The sequence below is a fragment of the Grammomys surdaster genome, unplaced genomic scaffold, assembly GCF_004785775.1.
Source record: "Grammomys surdaster isolate TR1022 unplaced genomic scaffold, NIH_TR_1.0 165, whole genome shotgun sequence".
Lineage (NCBI taxonomy): Eukaryota > Metazoa > Chordata > Mammalia > Rodentia > Muridae > Grammomys > Grammomys surdaster.
Genome location: NW_021604613.1, coordinates 10,809,770 through 10,832,005, shown reverse-complemented (window position 1 = coordinate 10,832,005; position 22,236 = coordinate 10,809,770). Strand labels below are relative to the sequence as shown.

Here is a 22,236-nt window from a genome sequence, read left to right as displayed (position 1 = left end):
TAACCAGAGCATACCATAACCAGAGCATACCATAAGCAGAGCATAACCATAACCAGAGCATACCATAACCAGAGCATACCATAAGCAGAGCATAACCATAAGCAGAGCATAACTATGTGAGTCTAAGGCAGTGTGTGTTCCCTATGCCTCTGATTATTGAAGATATATATTTCTGAATAAAAAGGAGGAGATAGAGAGGGGAGGAATGACTAGGAGACAAGAACAGGAGAGTTCTTGTTTGTGTTACCTGCCAAAATTAGTCCCTTAATTTGAAATTTTTTCAGACAGTGATTGAAACTAGAAACAATAATAAGAGAAATTTGTCACAGATGAAAAGCTTGCAGCCAGTGCTAGCATTTTAGAACTGGTCCCAGATAACTTCACGTGACACTTTTCTCATTTGCCCAGTTCTCCATGTAATAGTTTTAAACGGTACTCTTATGAAATAAATAGCTAAATGCCAACCACACTTTTTTATGGCCTGTCTGATATTTTGGCTGTTTTTCAGGAAAATTGGAATTTTGAAAATTAAATAAAGGTTTATAAAATACCAACTTCAGAAAGTTTTATTTAATTTTGTTCACTCTTTCTTCCCCCTCCCTTTTTCTCTCTGCAACAAGGCCTTTATTAATTTAGTCTAGTTACTTAGTGCTTATATTAAATAATCTAATAAAAATCAGAGTTATAACATAACGTTTCCCAAATGTGAAGCAGCGTCTATTACATGGGACAAAAATCTTTATGTTGCACAATGTAAAAACATGTATAGAATTACAAGACATCAAATGCTACTGTATATGTGTGTGCATGTGCATGTGTTTGTGTGTGGGTAGAATGTTTTTGTATTATAAGGGGGTTGATTATTTTTAAAAGGCTGAGAAATGCTGTTTATTACCTATAGTCTGTTTATAAGCTACTCTAAAAATTAGTTTTAGTTCTTAAATACCAATAATCTTCCATGTAATTTTCCTTGAAAAGTATAGACATGGTATAAAAAAGGGTTAGTGGTTTTAAAAACTAATATTGGGTGTTTTGCCTGCATATATCTATGTGCACTACATCTGTGCTTGTTGCCTATGGAGCCTGGAAGAGAGCACTGGCTACCTTGGAACTGGAGTTACAGATGATTGTGAGCCAATGAAGGTGTAGGGAATCGAACCCAGTTCCTCTGGAAGAGCAGCAGGAGTAGCTGAGCCACCTCTCTAGTTCCTAGGTTAATGTACTTCAAGAATTAAAGCTTTGGTTGTTTGTGCTGGTTAATAATACTTAGATTGTTGCAAGTGGTTCAAATGTGTGTGGGAAATGGAAATCATACACTTGTGCACTTGTAAGCATGTACGCATGTGCCCTGTTGGTTTCTAGATGAATTTATATAACAATAGAGCCTCAGTGTTTATTCGGAGTTGTTATTTGTTTTTGTCTGGTGTTTGCTTTTGTGCTGTTATAAATACGGGATTAAATGCATTCTAGGCTCTCAGACCAGTGAGTTGAGAGATTTCATTAATTTGTGTAAATTACAAAGGCAGCTAGATAAAGTAGAGTGCCCAAAGAATACCATGTAATTTCCACTTCCTTTTACTTGAATGCATTTGAAATGTGTGGAGCCTTTGGATTCAAAGTAGACAGTGTTGAAGAGTTGATCTGCTTTAGTAAGTTGTGTTGGGGCTCTGCTGTGCGACGCAAAGAAGAAAAACATGTGTTTCAAACATGGCCTTTTGTTTGCCTTTTCTTTCTCTCTCCTCACTGAGCATCATTTCACCACAGGTTCAGCAATAATAACTACAATTTATGCCATGTCCCTTTCACAGTTTGATGATATAACACAGCCAGGCCACAGGTTAGAAGCACAGGCTGAATTATTACATACTGCTAGGTAGTGATTTCCTGTGAACTGATTTATGGATAAATAATTCTCTGTTCTTATTATATAGGACAGGCAGTTTTTAATTTCTTTAACAAAGCATAGCCTAACAACAGAAAATGATATGCTGTAGCGCAGGGACACAGTCGCTCAGAGGAGGGCGAACAGATGCGATCAATGCCAGGAGTTCTCTAGGTTTTGCAAGGGGTCTCGTCAGCAGTTGGTGTATTGTAGAAATAATACTGAGAACCAGAAGCCCCAAGGCTTAGTTATTCTGAGACTAGAGATTTTATTGACACTCTTTTTGCTGAGATCTTTTCCGGAGAGTTATGAGATATATAAACTCCAGCCTTTGGAAATTAAAGCTAATGTCTCATTTTTCCCCGGGTTGAGTTTTCACTTTGCTTTTAAAATTAGTGTTAGGATGCACCTGGAATAAAAGACAGTTATTCACTGAGTTGAATTTTGAGGGTATTGTTGATATCTTGCTTGGTTGCATGCATCTGTCTCCTAGATGGATTTTGTCAGCAACTTTCTCCATGTTAACTGAACTTTGAGAACTTTTATGTAGCCTGCAGATGACTTGACACAAACCTTCATTGTACTAAATAGTTCCTACATTTGAGGTACAGGGGTGAAAGTTATTATCCTGGCTTACCTAGAGAGTAGTTTTACTTAGTTGTGTGCTTAGCAATAAGAAGCTTGTCTATTCAAACTCCATAGTGCCAGGGACAAGATGTATTGGTATCTCTCTGCATATCTGTGACTCAGACATATGAGGAAAATGTGTTTAATGGATACTTAACACTGCATACAAACCTTCTGATTGATGTTCTCTTGGTTAAAGTGTTCATCACCACGTTCAATGCCACTTTAAGTGGTTTCTCGAATGTTCAGCTACAATTTGCAATATCCCAAACTCTCTGATTTTTATATATTAAAGGCTAATAATTTGAAAGACAGAAATTTTGCTTTGACTTTGCATGATATGTTATTTCTCATAGTCTAAACACTGATAAAAACACAGGAAACACCCATACATATACTATTGATAGTTTCTTCTGTGAAACATCGTCAACTCTGACTCTAGAAGGATATTACATTGAAAGAGTGAAAAAATGGTTTCCATTGTTGTATCTTTTTAATTTTAGACAAAAATTGCTTCCATTTCCAACTTAATTTTATGTCACTAATGGGAAATTTACCTACAATTGCATTTTGTTATTTGGTCTGAATGCATTACACAAAGAGTGAATTGGCATTCTGTATTTTAAAATGAACAGATTTGTCTGGGTATAAACAGTTTTATTTATATTGTGCTCAATTCAATCATGTTAACATTTGTATGAATTTCAACTCCAAAATAAAGGCCCATAATTTGTGACTCAAAGACCTTGAAACTGCATCTGTAATAGTCTTCAACACCAGGCATTTTCTGAATGTTTGTGGATGATGCATTTCTTGGATGACTTGGGAGATAATGTTTATGTCTTCAGTGGCTCCTTTCGGGGACCATTTTCCCCAGAGAACGTCGAGGTGTAGATGATAGCTTTTCTGCCTTTTGGCCTTATCACCTGGTGGCTCCTAGGTTTCATATGGTTCTTTCCATCAGAATAAATGTCAATGCCCTGATTGACATATGACTGAGGGCAAGCATAGCCCTGCTTGAGGGACCTGTTTTGGGCATGAGGACTCACACTTACAGCAGCAGAGCTGAGTAGGAGGAGTCTAGTAGTTAAAAATGAAGCCCAGTTCCTAGTCCTGGCTGCCATCCACTGATTTCTTTTCAAGTCACTTTCTCCTAACCTTTAGCTCACTTCCATGTACAATAATAACTCACCACAAATGAACGAATGATTCTTGAAAGCACCAGATGTTGGATGTGGTAGCTCACTCATAACTCCAGTACTCATGAGGCTGAAACAGGAGGATCATGTGTTTGAGCAAGCCTAGGCTACGTAATAGTCATACCCTATCTCAAAAATGGACAAAGAAACAGGAAAAGCAAAAACAAAAACAAACGAAGACAATAAAAAGACTTGGTACCCATAAAGTAGCAGAAAGGGACATTGTGATAAGACTCACAAGCCAAGAACAGATGCTCTCTGTGCAGCTGTGCAGAGAAAGGATTACTTCAGATTGGTTGCTTAGAGTTGAACTAGTCTCAGGTTGGAATCTGAAGACTGTACATGATTCTAGAAGTGACTCTTGAGGATCAGTGTTCTAGACAAAGTGAGAGTGTGTTGTCTGTCCAGAGCAGGAAAGTGGATCTTCATCTGCCATATGCTTTACTGGACATGTGTGCATGCCCATTTGTGTCAAAAAAATCTGACCTCAGTAATATTTGTTTTCAATTTTACCTGCTAGAGTTAAAAAGCTTAGATTGTGGTTTTAGAAATAATATCTGTATACTGCTGCTTATGCCAGAGTTACTAAGATTCCCCTAATATTGTGTGAGTCAGGAACTATCCCTAAAAGGCCTATGACAAATCTCTTTCCCCTTCCCCTTCCCCTTCCCCGGCCCCCTTCCCTTCCCCCCTTCCCCTTCCTTCCTCCTCTCCCCTTCCCTCCCCTTCTCTTCCCTTCCCTTCTCTCTTTTTTTAAATTCACTTTGGTGACCCTACCTTAAAGGCTAGGGTGAGTTTGCCTACATAGTAATTTAACCACTCCTGCCTGGGTTATTGCAGCTTTTTTTCTCCCTCTAGGGTAGTTCCCTCTGTTCATCCAACACTCCTCCAAGAAAGATTCATCTCCTATAGCTTTGCTATGATGCTGCCATGACCTCATTCAGAACTTTGCAAAGATGTTTGCCCCTGGTTTTTGTTGAGCATTTGTTATTTGACAATCCCTATTAATTGAAAACTTCATAGTAACGCAAAAGTGGGCATAGGTATTATTCCCACTTTATAGACTGGAAAACTAAGTGTAGAGAAAGGAAACAGCTGGCCCCAAATCTCAGTTTGCACAAAACTCACCCCCAGCTTGCTGCTGATTACCTTCCTGCAGTGGAGTAACTGAAGTGTACATGCTTCTCTCCGGTCTCTCTTTCGGACAAAGCTTTATACAAAGGGCTTTATGTGTAACATACACATTTTTCTTTAATCAAACTCTATGTGTTTCAATTCCATTTCACGGATGAGCAGATTGAGGAACGGAGACATTAAGTAACTTGCTTGAGTCACATGATGAGAAGATGGTGGAAGCCAGGAGCGATCTGTGGCGGCAGTTTCCTTGGAAGCCCGCACTCATTCATACTTGCTGTGGATTACTGCTTCCCAGTTTGATTTCTTTAATTAACATTTGACTGCTATTCTAAGTAATATTTTTGTCAATTTTTTTTAATCAGGGAAGGAGACTGTTCCAAAGAATGTTTTGCAAAGTGGATTAATGCATTAGGCAGACAACCCTGCTTGGAGGGACGGCACACTGAAGAGAGCCCCTTCTTAGCTGTTCTGCCCTAGGTAGACAATTGAGTGTACACTGTGACCTCTCAACAGTGGAAAGAAGGAAAAGCAGGCACTGTCTCCCTGGCCAGAGAGCATAGCATGCGCCCTCTGGTCCCTTGAAGCTGTAGAGACCAGCTTGGGGCAGATGCTCCGTGTGGAGGTATTCAGTGTTTTGAGGCACCTGCATGACTAGTTACAGCCTAAACAAGTCTCTTCCTGGCTCACTGAGTTGGGGAGAGAGTTTATCTAGATGGAGATAGCTGTCTTCAGCCTATTACTTTGAACACACCTCTCCCTTTAAAAAAATTATTTTTTTACCCACTGGGTTAACTGGGTTTTGTTTTGTTTTGTTGTTTTTTGTTTTTTGTTTTGAAATATTGTCTCATTATGAAGCCCAGTCAGTTTTGGACTCTTGATATTTCGCTTTATTGTTAGGTTACAGACATGTGCTACTATACCCAGCTCGTATGTGTGTGTGTGATTGTACATATGTGTTTTGAGTGCATGTGCATATGTGTGCATGTGTGTACATTAGACATTTAGTGTCTCCCTTCATGATTCTCACCTTATTTCCTGAGACAGTGTCTCTCGCTGAACTTGGAGCTCACTGATTGGCTAAGCTGAAGGGCCAGCAAGATCAGGGCTCTGCCTGTTGCGGGCCTTGGCACTAGTGTTATAGATACACACCACTGTGCCCAGCTTTTGTGATCTGAATTCAGTTTCTGATGCTTACAAGGCAGGCACTTTCCTAACTGAGCCACCCCCTACTACCATACCATATAGCTTAGGCTAGCCTTAGACTCACTGTATAGCCTAGGGTGGCTTTGAATGTATTGGAATTATGGGCATTTGCCACCATGCTTGGCATGTGTAATGTGTATGCAATAATCGTATTTATATTAGGAGGCTGGTTTGGTGAATTTTGACAGATTTTATACTAGTGCAGCCACTAGCCCGAGCAAGCAAGCCCTTCTGGTGAATTCTCTCACCTGCTTGTCTCAATTCTGTTCCCTTAGGTTAGTCTTGCTGCTCTTGCATTTGATATAAATGAAATTACACAGCTATATTTGGTTGTATCTGCCTGCACTGTGTAACATTCCTTAAAAAAAATAAAATGGAATGAACTACAGACACATGGCAGGAAGAATGTCCCAGAGAACTGTCCCTGGAAGTTTGCAGGCTTCCTTTTTTTCAGATTATCTTCTTGGTCACGACAACCAAAATAACTCTCAGATTCTTCTCTGTGCCAGTCAGAGAGCACAGCCTCTGACATCCATTCTCTCCTGTATTCTCTTATCTGAATATAAAAACTGTGCCTGTAGGATACGATCAGTTTCTGTTGAACTTGTGGGTGATCATGACAATAGCTTTCTTAAAGGAAGTGAATATTGTACAGTGATTTTCTTCAGAAGGTAGTAGATTGGACATATTCTCCAGTGTCTTTTTAATATGGCAAATGCCAGAAAAGATAAAAGGGAGGGAAGCAGACCTGGCTGCTCCAGGGTGGCTGTCCAGGGCCCTGGATGCTCATTTCGTGTCTACCCCGAGCTGCGTGCTGTGCACTTTTCATTGTGATAGAGGGAATGTTAGGGAAACTATCCCCCACAAAAAAAACAGCTTTTCTTGGCAGGGGAAAGATGACTTAAGGAGCCAGAACTGGAGACATACGGCACCATGAATGAGAGCCGCGCTGCTTAGCTGGAGCCGAGTCCAGGCACTATTTATACTGTAGCATATTCGGCAGCAGATTGTTAAGTCTTAATACTGAAACAGTGCATCATTTTAATATTTTTGTTCTGTTTCTTCCCTGTTTTCAAGCATTATGTCAGGCAGTACGCGTTCATTTATCTCATTTGGGACAGGACATGCCCTCACACCAGAAAGTTCGTTTTCTACCCTCTGAATTTTGCCCCACAGCTATGGAGTCATTTCGTGAATCTTTTAAAAGTACCTTTGGGTATGCAGGTGTTCTCTCGCATCAGTGATAAAAATATATGTATTTTGAGAGAACAATGTACTTAGACTCACCTGTATTGTCAAAAGAAAAAATAAAAATGCTATTTTTCTTTTATTTCTAAAACATAACATTTTTATATGTGACAATTTCTGACATCCCGTGGGGACCATCAGATTTTTCATAGCATGGAATAAAAGTTTTGTTACCCAGCATCATTTGTGAAATGAGTTTCTTTATTTTTCTTCATCAAATTTCTGCGTGCCCTGCACTCCAGACCAGAGGGGCCCATAGAAAGAATAAATAAGTTAGCATTTCCTCACAAACTGCCTGAGTATCACATGAATCTTCCTGCAATGGAGCTTAATTCCCAAGTTGCTGCTCTTTGCAGCCAAAGCTAGCCCAGGAGCACATCCAGGGCTACTATAGACACCAGGAAACCCACAGGGAAAGGTACTGTTGTCATTCTGAAAAGATCCCAGGAAGAAAAACAGAGAGGCAGGTGAAGGCACCTTAGGTGACACCTGCAACCAGAAAGCTTGGGGACCTCTGTTCCAGGGGTGCTGAGTGCTGCACCCCAGGAATCATACCCCATTCACAATGGGGCTGTGGAGCCCACACAACAGCCTTCTTGTTCAATTCAATTCAAAAATCAAGCCTTATATTTACATGAAACTTGCTTTGTTTGTTTGGTTGGTTGGTTTTGTTTTTGGGTCTGTGGAATCAGCAACCCTATATATTTAGCATCAGTCTTAGACTATGAAACAAGACTTTGGGGAAAGGAAATATCCGTATGGTTTTTTAAGTAATTTAAGACACAGGAAAACATAAAAGAACCAATTGTCCATGATTAAACTCCATTCTTTTCATTCCTTATCTCCCTTGTGTAGTTCACTAACCCAGTTGTCAGCCAGGAAGAAATTCCTCATTGCACTGGGTTGTAAACTCTCAGAGTGGGTGTTCAGTGTTGACTATTGAATGACCTTCTTGACATTGAACAAACTGGAAAGATTTAATAAATAGCAGATATATGTTTATTGTGTTTTTCTTCCCTGTGCAGGAATAATCAAGCTGGGGAGGTGGAACCCTCTCCCCCTCAGTTATGTGACAGACGCCCCTGATGCGACTGTGGCCGACATGCTGCAAGATGTCTATCACGTTGTGACGTTGAAGATCCAATTACAAAGGTGGGGATTTCTGAACGGCTGTCTCAGCTTCCTCTCAGATGCTGCATGGATCTTCCATTCACTGCAGACATCATTTCTAGACAGTGGGTGAAATGAAGAAGGGGGGAGAGAGGAGGGGAGCTGGGGATGCCTCACCAGGCATCTTTATAGTCCACATTCCAACTGTTTTATGCTGTTTTCAGAGGCAGTGAACTGCTCACTCAAGGGGCTGCCTGATAAATCATTAAAAGTCTTCGGGTCAGGCAAAGGCTGTCCACAGCCCCTTTTGTGGCTTCGCTTGGCTTTCTCAGGAGCTTAATGCACAGCATCTGAAGCGTTAGATCCCTCTGCTGCCTTCTGGTTTGTCTGTTGAGGGGATGATTTGTTTAATGATGTCTTTCTTTTTGTGGTGGTCAGTCAGTGAAAGCCTATGGCCTCTAGGGGGACCAGAAATGCTATGTACCTCCCAACGTCTAGGGGTTCTCTGTAGCCTTTTTATCATAAAGTGACTGCAAGTTGTGGCTTAAGCAATGTTGTCCTTCAATGTAAGATTTTTTTTTTAAAACTGTTCTCTTTGGGACAATTTTTCCTTTAATAGGGACTGAGTACCCCACCCTTTTCTAGCAGTTCTTCAGTTATTTTGTGACTGGAAAAGAAGCCTGTCCAAATTTTTCTGGGAAAGGTGAGCCTTCACACTTGATTTTGACGGAAGGCCCATCATGAGTCTGCTGGGAAAGACCACAGTGTTATGTCACTTGGGGGCGTCCGTCGCCGTCTGCAGAAGCAGCTTGTTCCCCTTCCTTTTCTTTGGAGCCTTCTAGATGTGAGGATCCAGAAGCCACATAGCACTTGCTGTGTGGTCCTGGGCAGCCAGGGCCATGGTTGAGGCCCTGTGTCACTCACTGTCCCTCTGTTTTGCAGTTGTTCAAAGTTGGAAGACTTGCCTGCGGAGCAGTGGAACCACGCCACCGTCCGCAATGCCTTAAAGGAACTGCTCAAAGAAATGAACCAGAGCACATTAGCCAAAGAATGCCCTCTCTCCCAGGTCAGTGTCTCTGGCAGGTTCCTCTCTGTGTCCTTTCTGCAGTTACACTGCACTGCTGAAGCCCTGCTCTTACAGTGAAAGTTGTCATTTCCAGGAGAGCTTTCTAATGGGTTTAAATCAGTGAGGATGTGTGAGACACTTTCCAGGCATACTCATCAACATTCCCACTGTGTAGATAGGTCATTGGGCCAGAGGGAGTCGCTTAAGTTTCATGTTGGAACTTCTTCTGCTGATTAAGTGCCAGCTGAGGCCTTTGCCAGACCTCTCATTCCAAAGTCGATATTCCCAGTGGTTGCCTTACTTCATTGGCAGGATGGATTGGCCATGCTCAACCACACATCTTGGTATATAGGTGATTTTTTGCCATTTCATTGTTATAGATTGATCTTTACTATATTTATATATAATATATAATATGCATATTACATAATATACATATTATACATACATATATGTTCAAAAAAACTTCCACAAAAATATGTATTATTTATAATATGTTTGTGGGAAGTTTTTTTGTTTTAAAATAAAGTTACCACACCAAAATGCATCATTAGAAACAGTGACAAGTCACTTTTGTGTGATCATAGACTAAAAGGGACCATGAACATAAGAAACCGAAGCACTCCGGGGCAGGAACCAAAGCTAAGTCATATTTGGTTTCCCTGCAGGAGCTTGGCTGTTATATAAAGGTTCAGTGGATAGTATATGTTTTCTTGAACATTGCAGTGGCCTATAATTTAAAAAAGAAACCTTAAAGACAGAAGAGAATGTGGAGAAGTCCATAAAAAGGCAACAATTGCAGACTGTGTGTTTAAGGGGAAGTCATGATTTAGCTGTTCTGTCTGGCCAGATGCTAGCAAAGTATAGGTTGTTGTTGTGTGTCTGTATTTATTTTTTTATTTCACCTCTCAAAGCATACATAAATCGGAATAGCCACTCTTGTCCCCTGATGCCTTTGAGAGTCACCAAATCTACAAAGCAGCCTGAATGTGTCACAAATACAGCATCTGGTGTCTCATTTACTCTCAGCTGGCTTTTGACTACAAAACCTCGGGTCTTGAGAGTTTTGATCATTCACCTCAGCAGAGCTTGCTCACTCTTAGCTCAGCATAGGTTCTTTTCAGGGTCTATAGAACTGAGTCACAGCCAGCCTCTTTAACGAAAAAGTGGAAAGGAAGACACATAACTTCAAAGCCATGCAGCAGCCACCACTCCCCAAGTCTTGAGAGAAGTCTGGGGTTTTGTGGTAAAATATTTGAAAGAAGGTTAGGCTTTTGCAGACAAAATAAGAAACAGAGGGACAAAAAAATAATAAAAGTGAGCAATTGGGTGTGGGGGTGGCAGTGCACATATGTGCCCATATGACAAATAGGGATAAAGAAGACTGTGATGAAGGCTGTCCTCTGTCACAAAGCAAGTTTGAGGACTTTTCATTAATCAGCTTCTCCTCTTAAGAAACTATGAGGGCCAGCGAGAGAGTTCAGTAAAGTGCCAGCCACCAAGCTTGAAGGGCCTAAGTTAGATCCTGGGACCCACATAATGGAAGGAAAGAACTGGATTCCAAGAGTAGTCCTCTAACCTCCATGTCCAAACTGTTGTGTGTGCCTCCACACAAGCTAAATAAAGAAATACAAATGTAATTAAAAGTCTAAATAAAGTAGAGTTTCTGTGTGGAAGATGGCTCGTGAGCATGAGCTCACGCAGGCCTGCAGTGGAGGTTCTGTGTGGCACTTCCCAGTGCGTCTAACTTTGGTCAGTGAGCTTTCTCATTTTCAGTCTCTAAGCCCTCAGTTTGGAAATCAAACCATACTTATAATCAGGTGTGACATCTGTCGCCTGGGCTAGTTAAAAAAACAAGTGAGTTTAAAATTTATCTCAAGAATCTGAAAGCAAACTTATTTTTAGACAGGGCAATCTAGCTAAAATAAGTATAGTTGGTCATGTGTCCCTTAATGATGGAGATTCATCTTGAGAAATGAGATGATTCCATCAGCATCATGTGAACATACAGAGCATGCATTCAGAAATGTAGATGGGGAGGTCAGTCACTCAGTAGCCTTCTGGTGTAATCAAGAGCACGTGAGAGATGCACAGAGGCACTACTGAGACAGCATGGCGTATGGCCTTCCAGAAAACTTTTGTGTGTAGGAGAGCATGCTCCAAAAAAGAAAGAAGGAACAATATAGTATTTACATAAGTCAATACCACAGATGTTTGTGATCATTGTTAGACATTGCATATTAACATATAGTTGTGTGTGCTATAGTTTTTTTTTATGACTGGCAATGTAGTAGATTTGTTTACCAGAGTATGCTTGAAAACACAGCAATAACACATGTTGTTACAATGTTATGTCACTGGGAGATCGGTGCTTTTCAGTTCTAGTAGTCTTTCAGGACCACTGTTGTGTGAGCTTACTCTCACCGAGTAAAGTACCCTTCCACAGCACATCATACAGCAAGAAGAACGATATGTAGTAGTGTCAGAATGGAAGGTGGGAAGGATTTTAATCAATATTCATCACATTCTGCCTTCACTGTCTCATCTTCACTGGTTTAAGTTGTTATCGACAGGCTGGGGTAATACTAATAGCTTGGTGGTAAACTGCTTGCTTGACATGGAAAGGGCTGAGCTGGATCCCAAGTTCTACAAAAGGAAAAAGGCGATAAGTGATGAGAAGATATTCCCCCGTGTCTGTGATATTACATTGCTTAAAATGGCTTAGAGTGAGTCGTGTGATACACACACATCCTCTGTGTCTCGGAACCTTGTAGAAGTCAAGTTGCATGTGCTGACTCTGTGTTAGCTCCTCCCAGCTTTGAACATCACTAGCTAAGTGTGGAATTTCTAACCTACTGGTGCTACCACCACAGTAAGGTCTTGTACTACATTCCAGGATCTCATGATTCAGGCCCAAGGCATGAGAATACGTTTATCTCCTTTAAGTTTAGAGGATTCTCATGTTAAAAATGGGATGATTCCATGCACCATGGCCTTTGCTGTACATTATTTCCAAAAGATACCTGCACTTTTAAGTTGTGATGATGGTGCCTGACAACTTACTTATACAACTACTGAGTGTACTCTGTGAAGAGTTAATGTGAGTAATTGTATCATAAAGTCAATCAATTCTTTCTCATAATAAAAAGTTGTCATTACCCAAGGAATGTCTATTTTTGCTATCCAAATTCCTTTGCTTAGTTCATAATTGAAATCTATTCTGTTTTCTGAAGCAGTAAAGACACTCGTGTGTAATAATCTGGGGAAGAGAGTTTGACTGAGATGGGTGCCCAATCTCCTTCTTTTTAAAGCAGATGCATGAAATTTGGGCCCTGGTGATGGAGCCTGTAGAGGATACCTTCTCCCTGCCTTCCCACGGAGGCTCAAGATGGACTTGTGCACCACCACGGGACTGGTAGCTGGACCAGGGTCCAGAATGGCTAGAGAGAATGGCTAGGGATGGAGGGAGATAGGATTGTCTGGGACCAGAGTGATGTAGGCTATAGTCTCACGTTCTGGACCTGGAAGAGTTAAAGGACAGCTCTAGAAAGTCCTCGGATGCTTTCTAGACTAGCTTTCGAAAGGAAGTCTGACTTTGACTTGTACGTGGCTTTCTATCCTGTACCTTCCCAGAAGACAACATTCATCACAAGCTAAGGAGATGGTGAGCATGTTTGAAAGTTCACACCCCAGTGTGGCAGTGACAGGCAGCTTTTATTAGGTAGCTTCCATGTTAGAATTTCTATTATTATGACATTTGAGTTTGGCATTTCAGAATTTCATTCCTGTCCCTTCATGTGTTAAATTTCAATGACTCAGACATCCCACATCAGAACTATGTGAGACACGAAGAAGAAGAGGAAAAAAGGACCGGAGATGGCAGCTTGTCACTTTCCTCAAGGTCCCACAGTCTAGGAAGAGTAAATGTATCTTAGACCAGAGAGGGAGCTAGTACAACCTGCTGCTGCACAGATTTATTTGGTTACAAAGCAGGTCTTGCCAAGGCAGATCCTCTTAAGGGCTGGAGGCAAGGCATCATAAGTCTTAGGAGACAAGTGGGTGCCAGGGGTTTTTGCATTTTCAGTATTCTGTTCAGACCTAGAGAGCTCAGAGCTCTCTCTACTATCTTACCTCAGAGGGGGAAAATGTCCTTAAGCAATCAGCTGGGTGAGGCTAGCCATCTGTTGTGTGGAAAAGGCCAAAGAGGTTTCTGTGAATTGAATTAGGAACTTCTTCCTCCACTTGTGCATAGTGATGAAACGAAGAATCAAGTCTGACATTTTAAGTGTGAGTCTGTGTGCTGGGGGTTGAAGTCCCCTACTATGTTGCTTACTTTGATTCTGTGTCATTCTCTTTATCTGTGCTGTGTTATAGAAATGTCATTACAAGCTCTAAGCTTTTCTGAGTTTTTCCATGTCTGAGATGACTTTGTTGTTATTGTTGTTGTTGTTGTTGAGACAGGTGAGACTTATTTATAGGCACAATCTCACACCTTATGCAGGTCATTAGGATGGCTTGAGTGTTCATGCACACTTGCTGTTACACACATTTATAGAAATCAAATGTCCATATGAAACAGACATGTATAATGTCATAGTTGTTCAGGTGTGAGTGGGCATCTGTCCAGCATTTTGGCTCAGATATACCACAGAGTCAGGAAGTGTCTCTCTGTAGGACATCTAAGTCAAGATGCGTAATTACAATGTAAAATTCCCAGTGCAGAGTCAGCCTATGTCCCTTTGCTTGTTTTTCTAACCTCAGGGACAAACAGATCTGAGGCAAGAGGGGAGGAAGCACCGCAACAGTCATGAGTGTGAGCGCTCAGAAAGTTTTAACTTTAATTCGGTTTTTTGGTTGAAACACAGCAGAAGTGTTAGATTTGGTTCCCCTGCTCGAAAATAGCACTGTTAAGTTTCTCATTTGGTGAATTTTCACACAAGTGATAATCACACGTTTCTATAAATTATATTAATTTAACTTATTTCCCTAAACGTTGTTCTGCAGTGTGTAGCACGGATGTTCTCAGATTCTTGGCTCTGTAAGCTTGTTGCAGTTGGAAGAGGAACAGAGACATCTGAAAAGCATTATCTGGGTTGCTGGTGCTGGTGCATCTGATGTCACCTTGTACTCTAGCTCAGCAGCCGGCCGTCCCTCCGGCATTTAGTCTGTGTGCCCTGATCTCTCCATCTTTGACAGTATTCTAGAATTGGCTTTTGTTTTAGAAAGCATTGTTATTATACAAATATACTTAAGGGATAGTGAATTCTGGTCACCCTGTTTTGTTATTAAATCATTTCATTTGCAGAGGGGCCATAGCTTTAGGTTTAAAAGACAAAGGAAACCTGTATGGGCTGCATGCAATGTGTCCCTTCTGGTCGCTAAAATAAGACATTCATGTATATGAGAACTAACTCATCTCTCCCTTCTTTTCAGAGTATGATTTCATCCATTGTAAATAGCACATACTATGCCAATGTGTCAGCAACCAAGTGCCAGGAGTTTGGAAGATGGTACAAAAAATATAAGAAGATAAAAGGTAATCTCAGATTTTTTGTTTTTAAAACTATGTGTAGACTCTCAGGTAATGAGCTATTAGTTCTGTGCTAATTATATATAACATATATATAAGTATATATATACTTATATATATGTGTGTGTGTATATGTGTGTGTATATGCATACATACATACATACATACATACATACTTAAGTATTTTTGAAGGTAAGATTCTTAATATTTCTGTCGTAAAATTCAACCCTTAGTTTAGGAAGGGTTGTAAATAAGTATTAGGACCACAAAACAATTCTTAGCATAATTTGTCAACTTTGTAGTTTTCTCCAGTGATTCCCTGTAAAGGCCAAAATCTATTAGGATGGAAATTTAAAAGTTTTATTCCATGTTACATAACACCTAGGATTTGACTACTGATTAACAAGTTGGAATGAGTGCCAAAGCTTCAGGAAAGCTTGGGTTAGGAACAGAATTTTGATGTGTCTATTTAGTGGAGACCCTGAGTAGTATCCCACCTCCAGGTTTCTGTGGTCTGGCAGGTTTGAACTCAGGTCTGGTCTTCAACTTACTAATTACATGAACTTGGTCAAATTATTTAATTTCACCAAGATTCAATATCTTCATTTAACAATTAGAAATGAAAGTATCTAGTTCAGTGGTTCTGACCTTTCCTAATGCTACCACTCTTTAATACAGTTTCTCATGTTGTGGTGACCCCAACCCCATAAGATTGTTTTCATTACTACCTTTATAATTGTAATTTTTTTTACTGTTATGAATCATAATGTAAATATTTGTTACACAGGATATCTGGTCAACCAACTCACAGTTAAGAATCATTGGTCTACGTCCTTTAATAGCTGTGAGAACTAAACAAGATAATATTGACACAGAATTACTTCTGAATAACTAGTAGTAAAGACATACTATGACTACTATACTACCAGTACTACTAAGTAGTAGTAGTAGGACCAGAAGTTGTATATTACATGTGAAATTATATGTAGTCTTGAAAACACAGGTTTTTTACATAACAAATAAGATGCTACTTAGATCATCTCGTGTTGGTAACATGTTAGTGTTGTTTTATCTTTACGAACATGTTAACATAAAAGTCCTTTTATTCTGTCCGATTCAGGCAGATGTCATTAGTCTTTGAGGAGATTTGGGGTCATTTTTGTGACACTGATGTTTGAGAGCAGCTCCAGTCTATAGTTTGCAAGACTGTGATGCTGTCCGTCTGGCTTTATGATAGTGTTCACAGTCTTGCCAACAGCTCGCTGCCCCCATTCAAGGGCCACGTGATGATCTGCTGGGTAGGTAGAAGTGAAGGATGAATTGTGTTTTATTACTTGCAGGCTTCCTCAGGGGAGACAGGATATGTATCAAAGCAATACTTCTGGCTATTGAGTGTCTGAGAGCTTGTTTACAAGATTGCCCTTGAGCAAATGAGCTTTCAGATGCATCAGCCACACAATTTAGATCAAGAAAAAGGGAGAGCATTTTATGCTAAATATACAACTTAAAGAGAAGCAAAAATGTTGAGCTATCCAGAAGTTAAGTATACTGCAAACTGAATTAAAATCAATTTATTTTTAACATATTCTCAAATTCTTTAAGCCCTTTTGATTCTGGTAGGGTATTTGTTTTTCAGTATTGATACTCACTCCCATGTAAGAGAAGCTAAATAACTCCTCGTTACATGGTGTGATTGTGTGGCTCAGAAGCTTTCTTTTCTCTAAGTGTTGTCTACAAGGTTTTCTTTTTATAACTGAGTTGTTAAAATGCTTGAATGTACCATCCTTGACTAAAAAAAATCCTGTAGCTTCAAGGCCATTTCCTGATCACATTTACCTGCCGTGTGAGGGAAAGGAAGAGAGTGTGCTCTTTTATATGCTAGACTGTAATTCAGCTTCTGGAAGCCTGAGAACTCTAGTGAAGTCACAACCAGTGTGTGTGTGTGTGTGTGTGTGTGTTTTGTCGTCTTTTTCAGAGATTCAATTCTTTAAATTGTTTTTTTTTTCAAGATAGTAAATGCACAGTTAAATCTTTAAGTGCCATAAAAGCGGATGAAGGCGTTGACTTCCTTCAGTAGGTCAAGGATGTACACCTGAAGAGGCTGTCAGACACTGTGTACACATACTCCAAGAGCTAGTCGTTGCTGCTGGCAAGTGTATGTGTATCTCTGTGTGTGTGTCAGTAGGAGGGAAAAAAAGGAAGGTTAAGGTTTGTGTGAAGTAAACACAAGCTGGCATCAAACAGTTCAAGTGGAGTTGATTCATCAGCCCAGGGAGTGGGAGGAACAACAGGAAATGTATGGCAGGTATAAGGGTGTGCAGAAAACCACCACCGAGAGTTCGTTCTATTAACTTTCTACCTTTAGGAAACAGAAGTGTTGGGCCTCGCTGGTTCTTCTCGTTTGACAGAGGCTTCTTGCTAAGGATGGGTATTGCAGGAGATTCCTGTCTAGATCCATTTCTCATGGAAGTTTGGTTTCTAACATTTGCTGGTGACTATACCTTTTCAAAATGTACAGAAGTAATGTTATTCAAATCTGGAAGTCTGTAACAGCCAGAGCAAACCAGTACCTTCGGCTTCTTCCTGAGAATACACAAGTCTGAGAGGCACATACCTCCCTGTCATCTCACCGAGTTACCAGTATGCATTTACCATGGCTTATGTTAGCTGCAGAAGGAAATTTGCAGCCAGCTTACCGATGTCCTAAACAAAACGCAGGCTCTATCCTTAAATATGTTTCCTATTATCTGCTAATGTCTGTTTTAATAAAACAGTGGGAACTAAATGGTTGCTTCTTAATCAAAACCATGATTTCTTAAACATAAGCTATGTGATTCTGTTACAAATTGCCACATCTAGCTCTCCCAGGTCAATTCTTTTTTTCTATTCTCATAGAAATAAATAAACAGTAAAATAATTATATATTCTAAAGATCAAAGCAAAACAAGATTCAAACCTGGCAAAAATAAGAGTCTACTGGAAAGATAAAAAAAGAGAGAGAGAGAGAAAGATCAGATGACAAATTCTATAGTTAATGCTTAAATAAATATGAGAAAAAGGAACGATCAATAATATGATATCATTAAAAACAGATGTAAAAACTACAGACAAATGGAATTGTCTAACTTTTGAAGTAAACATTTTAATGTCCATTTTTTTGAATTTGTTGTTGCTGTATCTAAACTATTTACACTTAGTCTTTAAAAAGTCCTAAATTGGTTTGGCTTAGCTTGTTGACTTTATTTTCCCCAGTGATTACAGACAACCTTGCTCTGTTTACCTTTTTGCTTCAATTTCAAAGACAATCAAGGTTGACAAGGACATATTTGAGTTAACATTACCATTACTTTAGGAGCAATGGGGAAACAGTTTGTATACACTAGTTTCAGTGTCCTACCTCGAACCTGGTCCCAGGAGTCTCTGCCCCTAAGGAAGTGGGTGGCATGTTAGGTTCCCCTGTACCTCTTTTTAAAGCTTGCCCTGTCTAGGCTAGATTTTCCAGAGCACTCAGTTCCTCTGTGTAAGGAACATGTTGTACTTTTATCCAACAGGAAAGCAAACAGCCATTCAGTGTTTAGGTGTTATATTAGTGTAGTCAGAGAGATAATTCATAGCTACCTAGACATGTTCAGCTTCCTGTATAATAATTTTCAAGGCTTGGGGATTTACTCCATGGATATCATCTTTATAGTTGTTTTGTAAAATATTAGCTTTTAGTCCAACTGTTTTTTGTAAGAACTCCAGGTATGAACTTACCTCATAATTTTTATGAAGCCAAGTGGCAGTTGTATTTGCAGTACAGCTGATTCTGTTCCCACATGTTCACTGGGCACATAGGTGAGGAGGGGGCCAACTAAGACCCTCACATGGGTTCTGAATGGACCCTTGATTAGTAAATTCAAATAGCTTAATGTCTAAAAGATTGTTGCTAGAACCTCAAATTAACTATCTTTGCTGAGATTCATCTCAAATATTTAATGTCTCAAGAAATGAGGGGGTCACTTAAAGTTCATACAAATACTGGTGGCTATGACAAAATTATTTATGTCATAGAATAATGCCACCAGAATGAATGGGCCAAACCCTGTATTTCAGTTAGGGTTGGAAATCAGCCCCATCACTTTCCTCAGTCATTGCTCAAAACACTCTGATTGCTGGTTTTCTTAATTTTATTTGTTTATTTGAGTCTATTTAGAAAAATATTACAAAGCTGGGAGAAAAGAAGATTTTTAAAACCAGTGTTACTTCCTTGAGTCTGGTTGATTCTAGTAATCAGTATTTTATCTGATCCTGTCTAATCTACTCTTGCAAGATCAAACGTCCAGGCCAGCAAGCAGATAGTAAACAAAGCACGTGAAGGGTTTCAGTAAACACAAAGATTAGATGTTGAATGAAAATTAAACTCCTTGAACTAGTCCTCTGTACTAAAGTGGTTAAGTGGGTTGTGATTAAAAGAAATAAGTAATTATGATCATTATAGCCGAAATGATATAATGTTACCACATTTAAAGCACCTCTTGTACCCAAAAATGATTGTGTCATTTACAAAGTGGTGCCTCCGAGTTGAATAGAGAAATCAGTGTCTCCTGACCTGGTTCCTTAAGGCGCCCCTTGCTTCACCACTGTGGTATAGGCGGTCAGGACAATGCCTTTAATCAACTCTCTGTCCTCCTGCCTCTGCTGCTGTTTAACTCTGATGAGGTGAAAGGAACTTAGTTTTGTCTACCTGATTCTTCTCAGTTATAAAAGGAATTTGCTTTCACCTTCATGTCTAAATGAAGGTACCTTGCAAGGAAGCCTATATTATCCCTTTTTGAAAGTAATGCCAACATCAGGTTCTTTGAATTTTAGATAAATATTGGATTCATGAGACTAGAGGCAGCACTTATACAGCCCGTCATTTCCATCTTGCTGGTTTTTGGGCTTCTTGAAGAGCCTTGTGCACTTTTGCTGTGACCACTGCTGATGTATATGTCTCAGTCACCTTGGCCACTTGCCAGTTCAATCAGACATGTATTGATAGTGTCAGAAAATAGAAAAATGCTGTGTGAGGGGTGTTTGTGTATAAGGGGCATTCTGAGTGCTTCGCTCTCATAAGCCAATTCCTCCCTTGGATCTCCTGAGGCTCATTTGAACTCTTCTGATAGCTGCTTACTTTTGGCCTGGCTGTATTTATTCATGAGTGTTTAAAGAACTATAAATAATTGTTCTTAATAATATAATTGATAGAGTAAAAGAAACAAACTTCTCTGCTATTTAGTTCCTTTTAAAATGAATTTTAAAAAAGATAGATTTTTGTTCCCTCAGCTACCAATTTTAGCTATCATCTATCTATCTTCCATCCATCCATCCATCCATCCATCCATCCATCCATCCATCCATCCCAGATAGTTACAATCTGACAAAATACTTAGTTCCTGGTTCCTAAAAGTCTGTAATGTATACAAAGCAATTAATAGTACAACCTGTGTTTTAACATTTAAAAATGAGTTTGAACATCTCTCCTTTCTAGCTGGGAGGATTCTAACGGTAGGACTACCACAGGGACCATTACATAGGCGTTCTGTGCCCAAAAGAAAGAATTTTTAAAAAGAAACAAAAGTTTAAGTCATAACTAGATAGATGATGTGATTAAACAAATATTTCAAGAATGCTCATCACAGTCCCTCTGCAATGGTGATGTCCACAAGAAACATTCGTAATATGTAAGATATGGTTTCTACTTCCATCCATGTTGCCTCAGACTGGCCATGGAAAGAGCCCTTGAAGTATGTCTGGACCTATACAATAATGTTAGTAAGTAATGCAGTAGAATACAGAGAAAGGTCCTGCACTTCACCTGCTGAGTGACGATCGATCTTGGTTTGCAGAAAGCAGGAATGGGGGAGGTGGAACATGGATGTTAGAATAATCCATTCTTCAGGGAGGAGAAGGAAGACAGCTTTAGGTGCTTACATATGGTGAGGACAGATCAGAACGAATGAAGTGGTATAAGGAGCATGGCATGTTTAGAATTGTTCCGTGTCTAAAATGACAGTCTATTCATCACAACATCATGATGGCTAGGACTTTGATCATCCTGTCAGCTTGCTGCCAGTGTAACAAAAACCAAAGATAGTGAGCTTATAAAGAAAAGTTTCTGTCTTGCCTCACAGTTTTGTGAGTTTCAATTCAAGATCATTTGGTCTATCAGTGACATGTCAGCTGTAATCATTGCAGGGGCATGTGCCATGGAACGTTCCACTATGTGGGAGAAAGTGAGGAAGACAGAAAGGGGAAGGGGTTTGGGGCTCCACTTCCTGAAGCTCTGCCTTCCGAATAGAATAGCACTGGTTTAGGGAATTGCTTTCACCACCAGTACTCATGCCTCTGAGTACATTTGAGATTCAAACAGTGGCAGTCCATGAACAAGGAAAGAATATGGTGGTGTCAGATACTGCTGATGACAGAAATTTGGGGACCATTGATATGGGTGGCATTTGTATTGTAACTTGGGCATTATGGCTGGGAAAATAGAGCTCACATATTATGGGACTTTAGAAGCCCAGATGTAACAGTTTGAGAACCACTGAAGGTTTTTCAGCAAAATATAATGTAATAAAAATGGTTTTAAAATATTCTACTGGGTATGGCAAGTCAGACCTAAAGTTCTGCCGGGTGTGCGTGGTAGGAGTGAGGAGAGTGTGAGGAGGAGGTATGGCTCACAGTAACATGATCATATTGAACCTATGACGGTAATTTATGAATACGAAGGTGACAAGAGGCATGACACCTGGGGTTTGTGTGGCAGTGGTGAAAAGACAGGAAACCACCAACCTGAGTGGCTGAGAGTCAGTAAGGCATGGTGAGAGTAGAGAGGAGACTGGGAAAAGAATTAAGTCCGCATCTAATCTTTTGAACTTAGTGGCTTTTGGTGGTTTTGACAGAAATAGGAAATCCTGACTGAAGAGAAATTTGTTGATACCTAAACTGACAAAAATTAGTTAGCTAGAAATGTCAGTGGGCCAGTCAAGATGAGGAGCCAGTGAACTCAGGACAGAGCTGGAGAATAATTACTAGAGACAGGTTTTTTGTTTGTTTGTTTGTTTTTGTTTTTTTTTTTTTGTCTTGATAGCTCAAGGAAGGAAAAGGAGGAGCCTGGAGGAGCCGCCAACTCTCCTCCTCCTCCTCCTCCTCCTCCTCCTCCTCCTCCCCTCCTCCCTTCCCCTCCCCTTCCCTCTCCCTCTCCCTCTCC

General features: G+C 40.0%; 1 protein-coding gene across 1 annotated transcript in view; it reads left to right on the top strand.

Moving 5' to 3' along the window:
* Positions 1-22,236, top strand: part of Satb2 (SATB homeobox 2) — a 172,019-nt gene that overhangs the window by 62,967 nt on the left and 86,816 nt on the right. Inside the window, exons 4-6 of the mRNA XM_028765750.1 lie at positions 8,322-8,448; positions 9,349-9,472; positions 14,906-15,008. Coding sequence (XP_028621583.1) covers positions 8,322-8,448; positions 9,349-9,472; positions 14,906-15,008 — 354 coding nt within the window. The remainder of the gene's footprint in view (positions 1-8,321; positions 8,449-9,348; positions 9,473-14,905; positions 15,009-22,236) is intronic.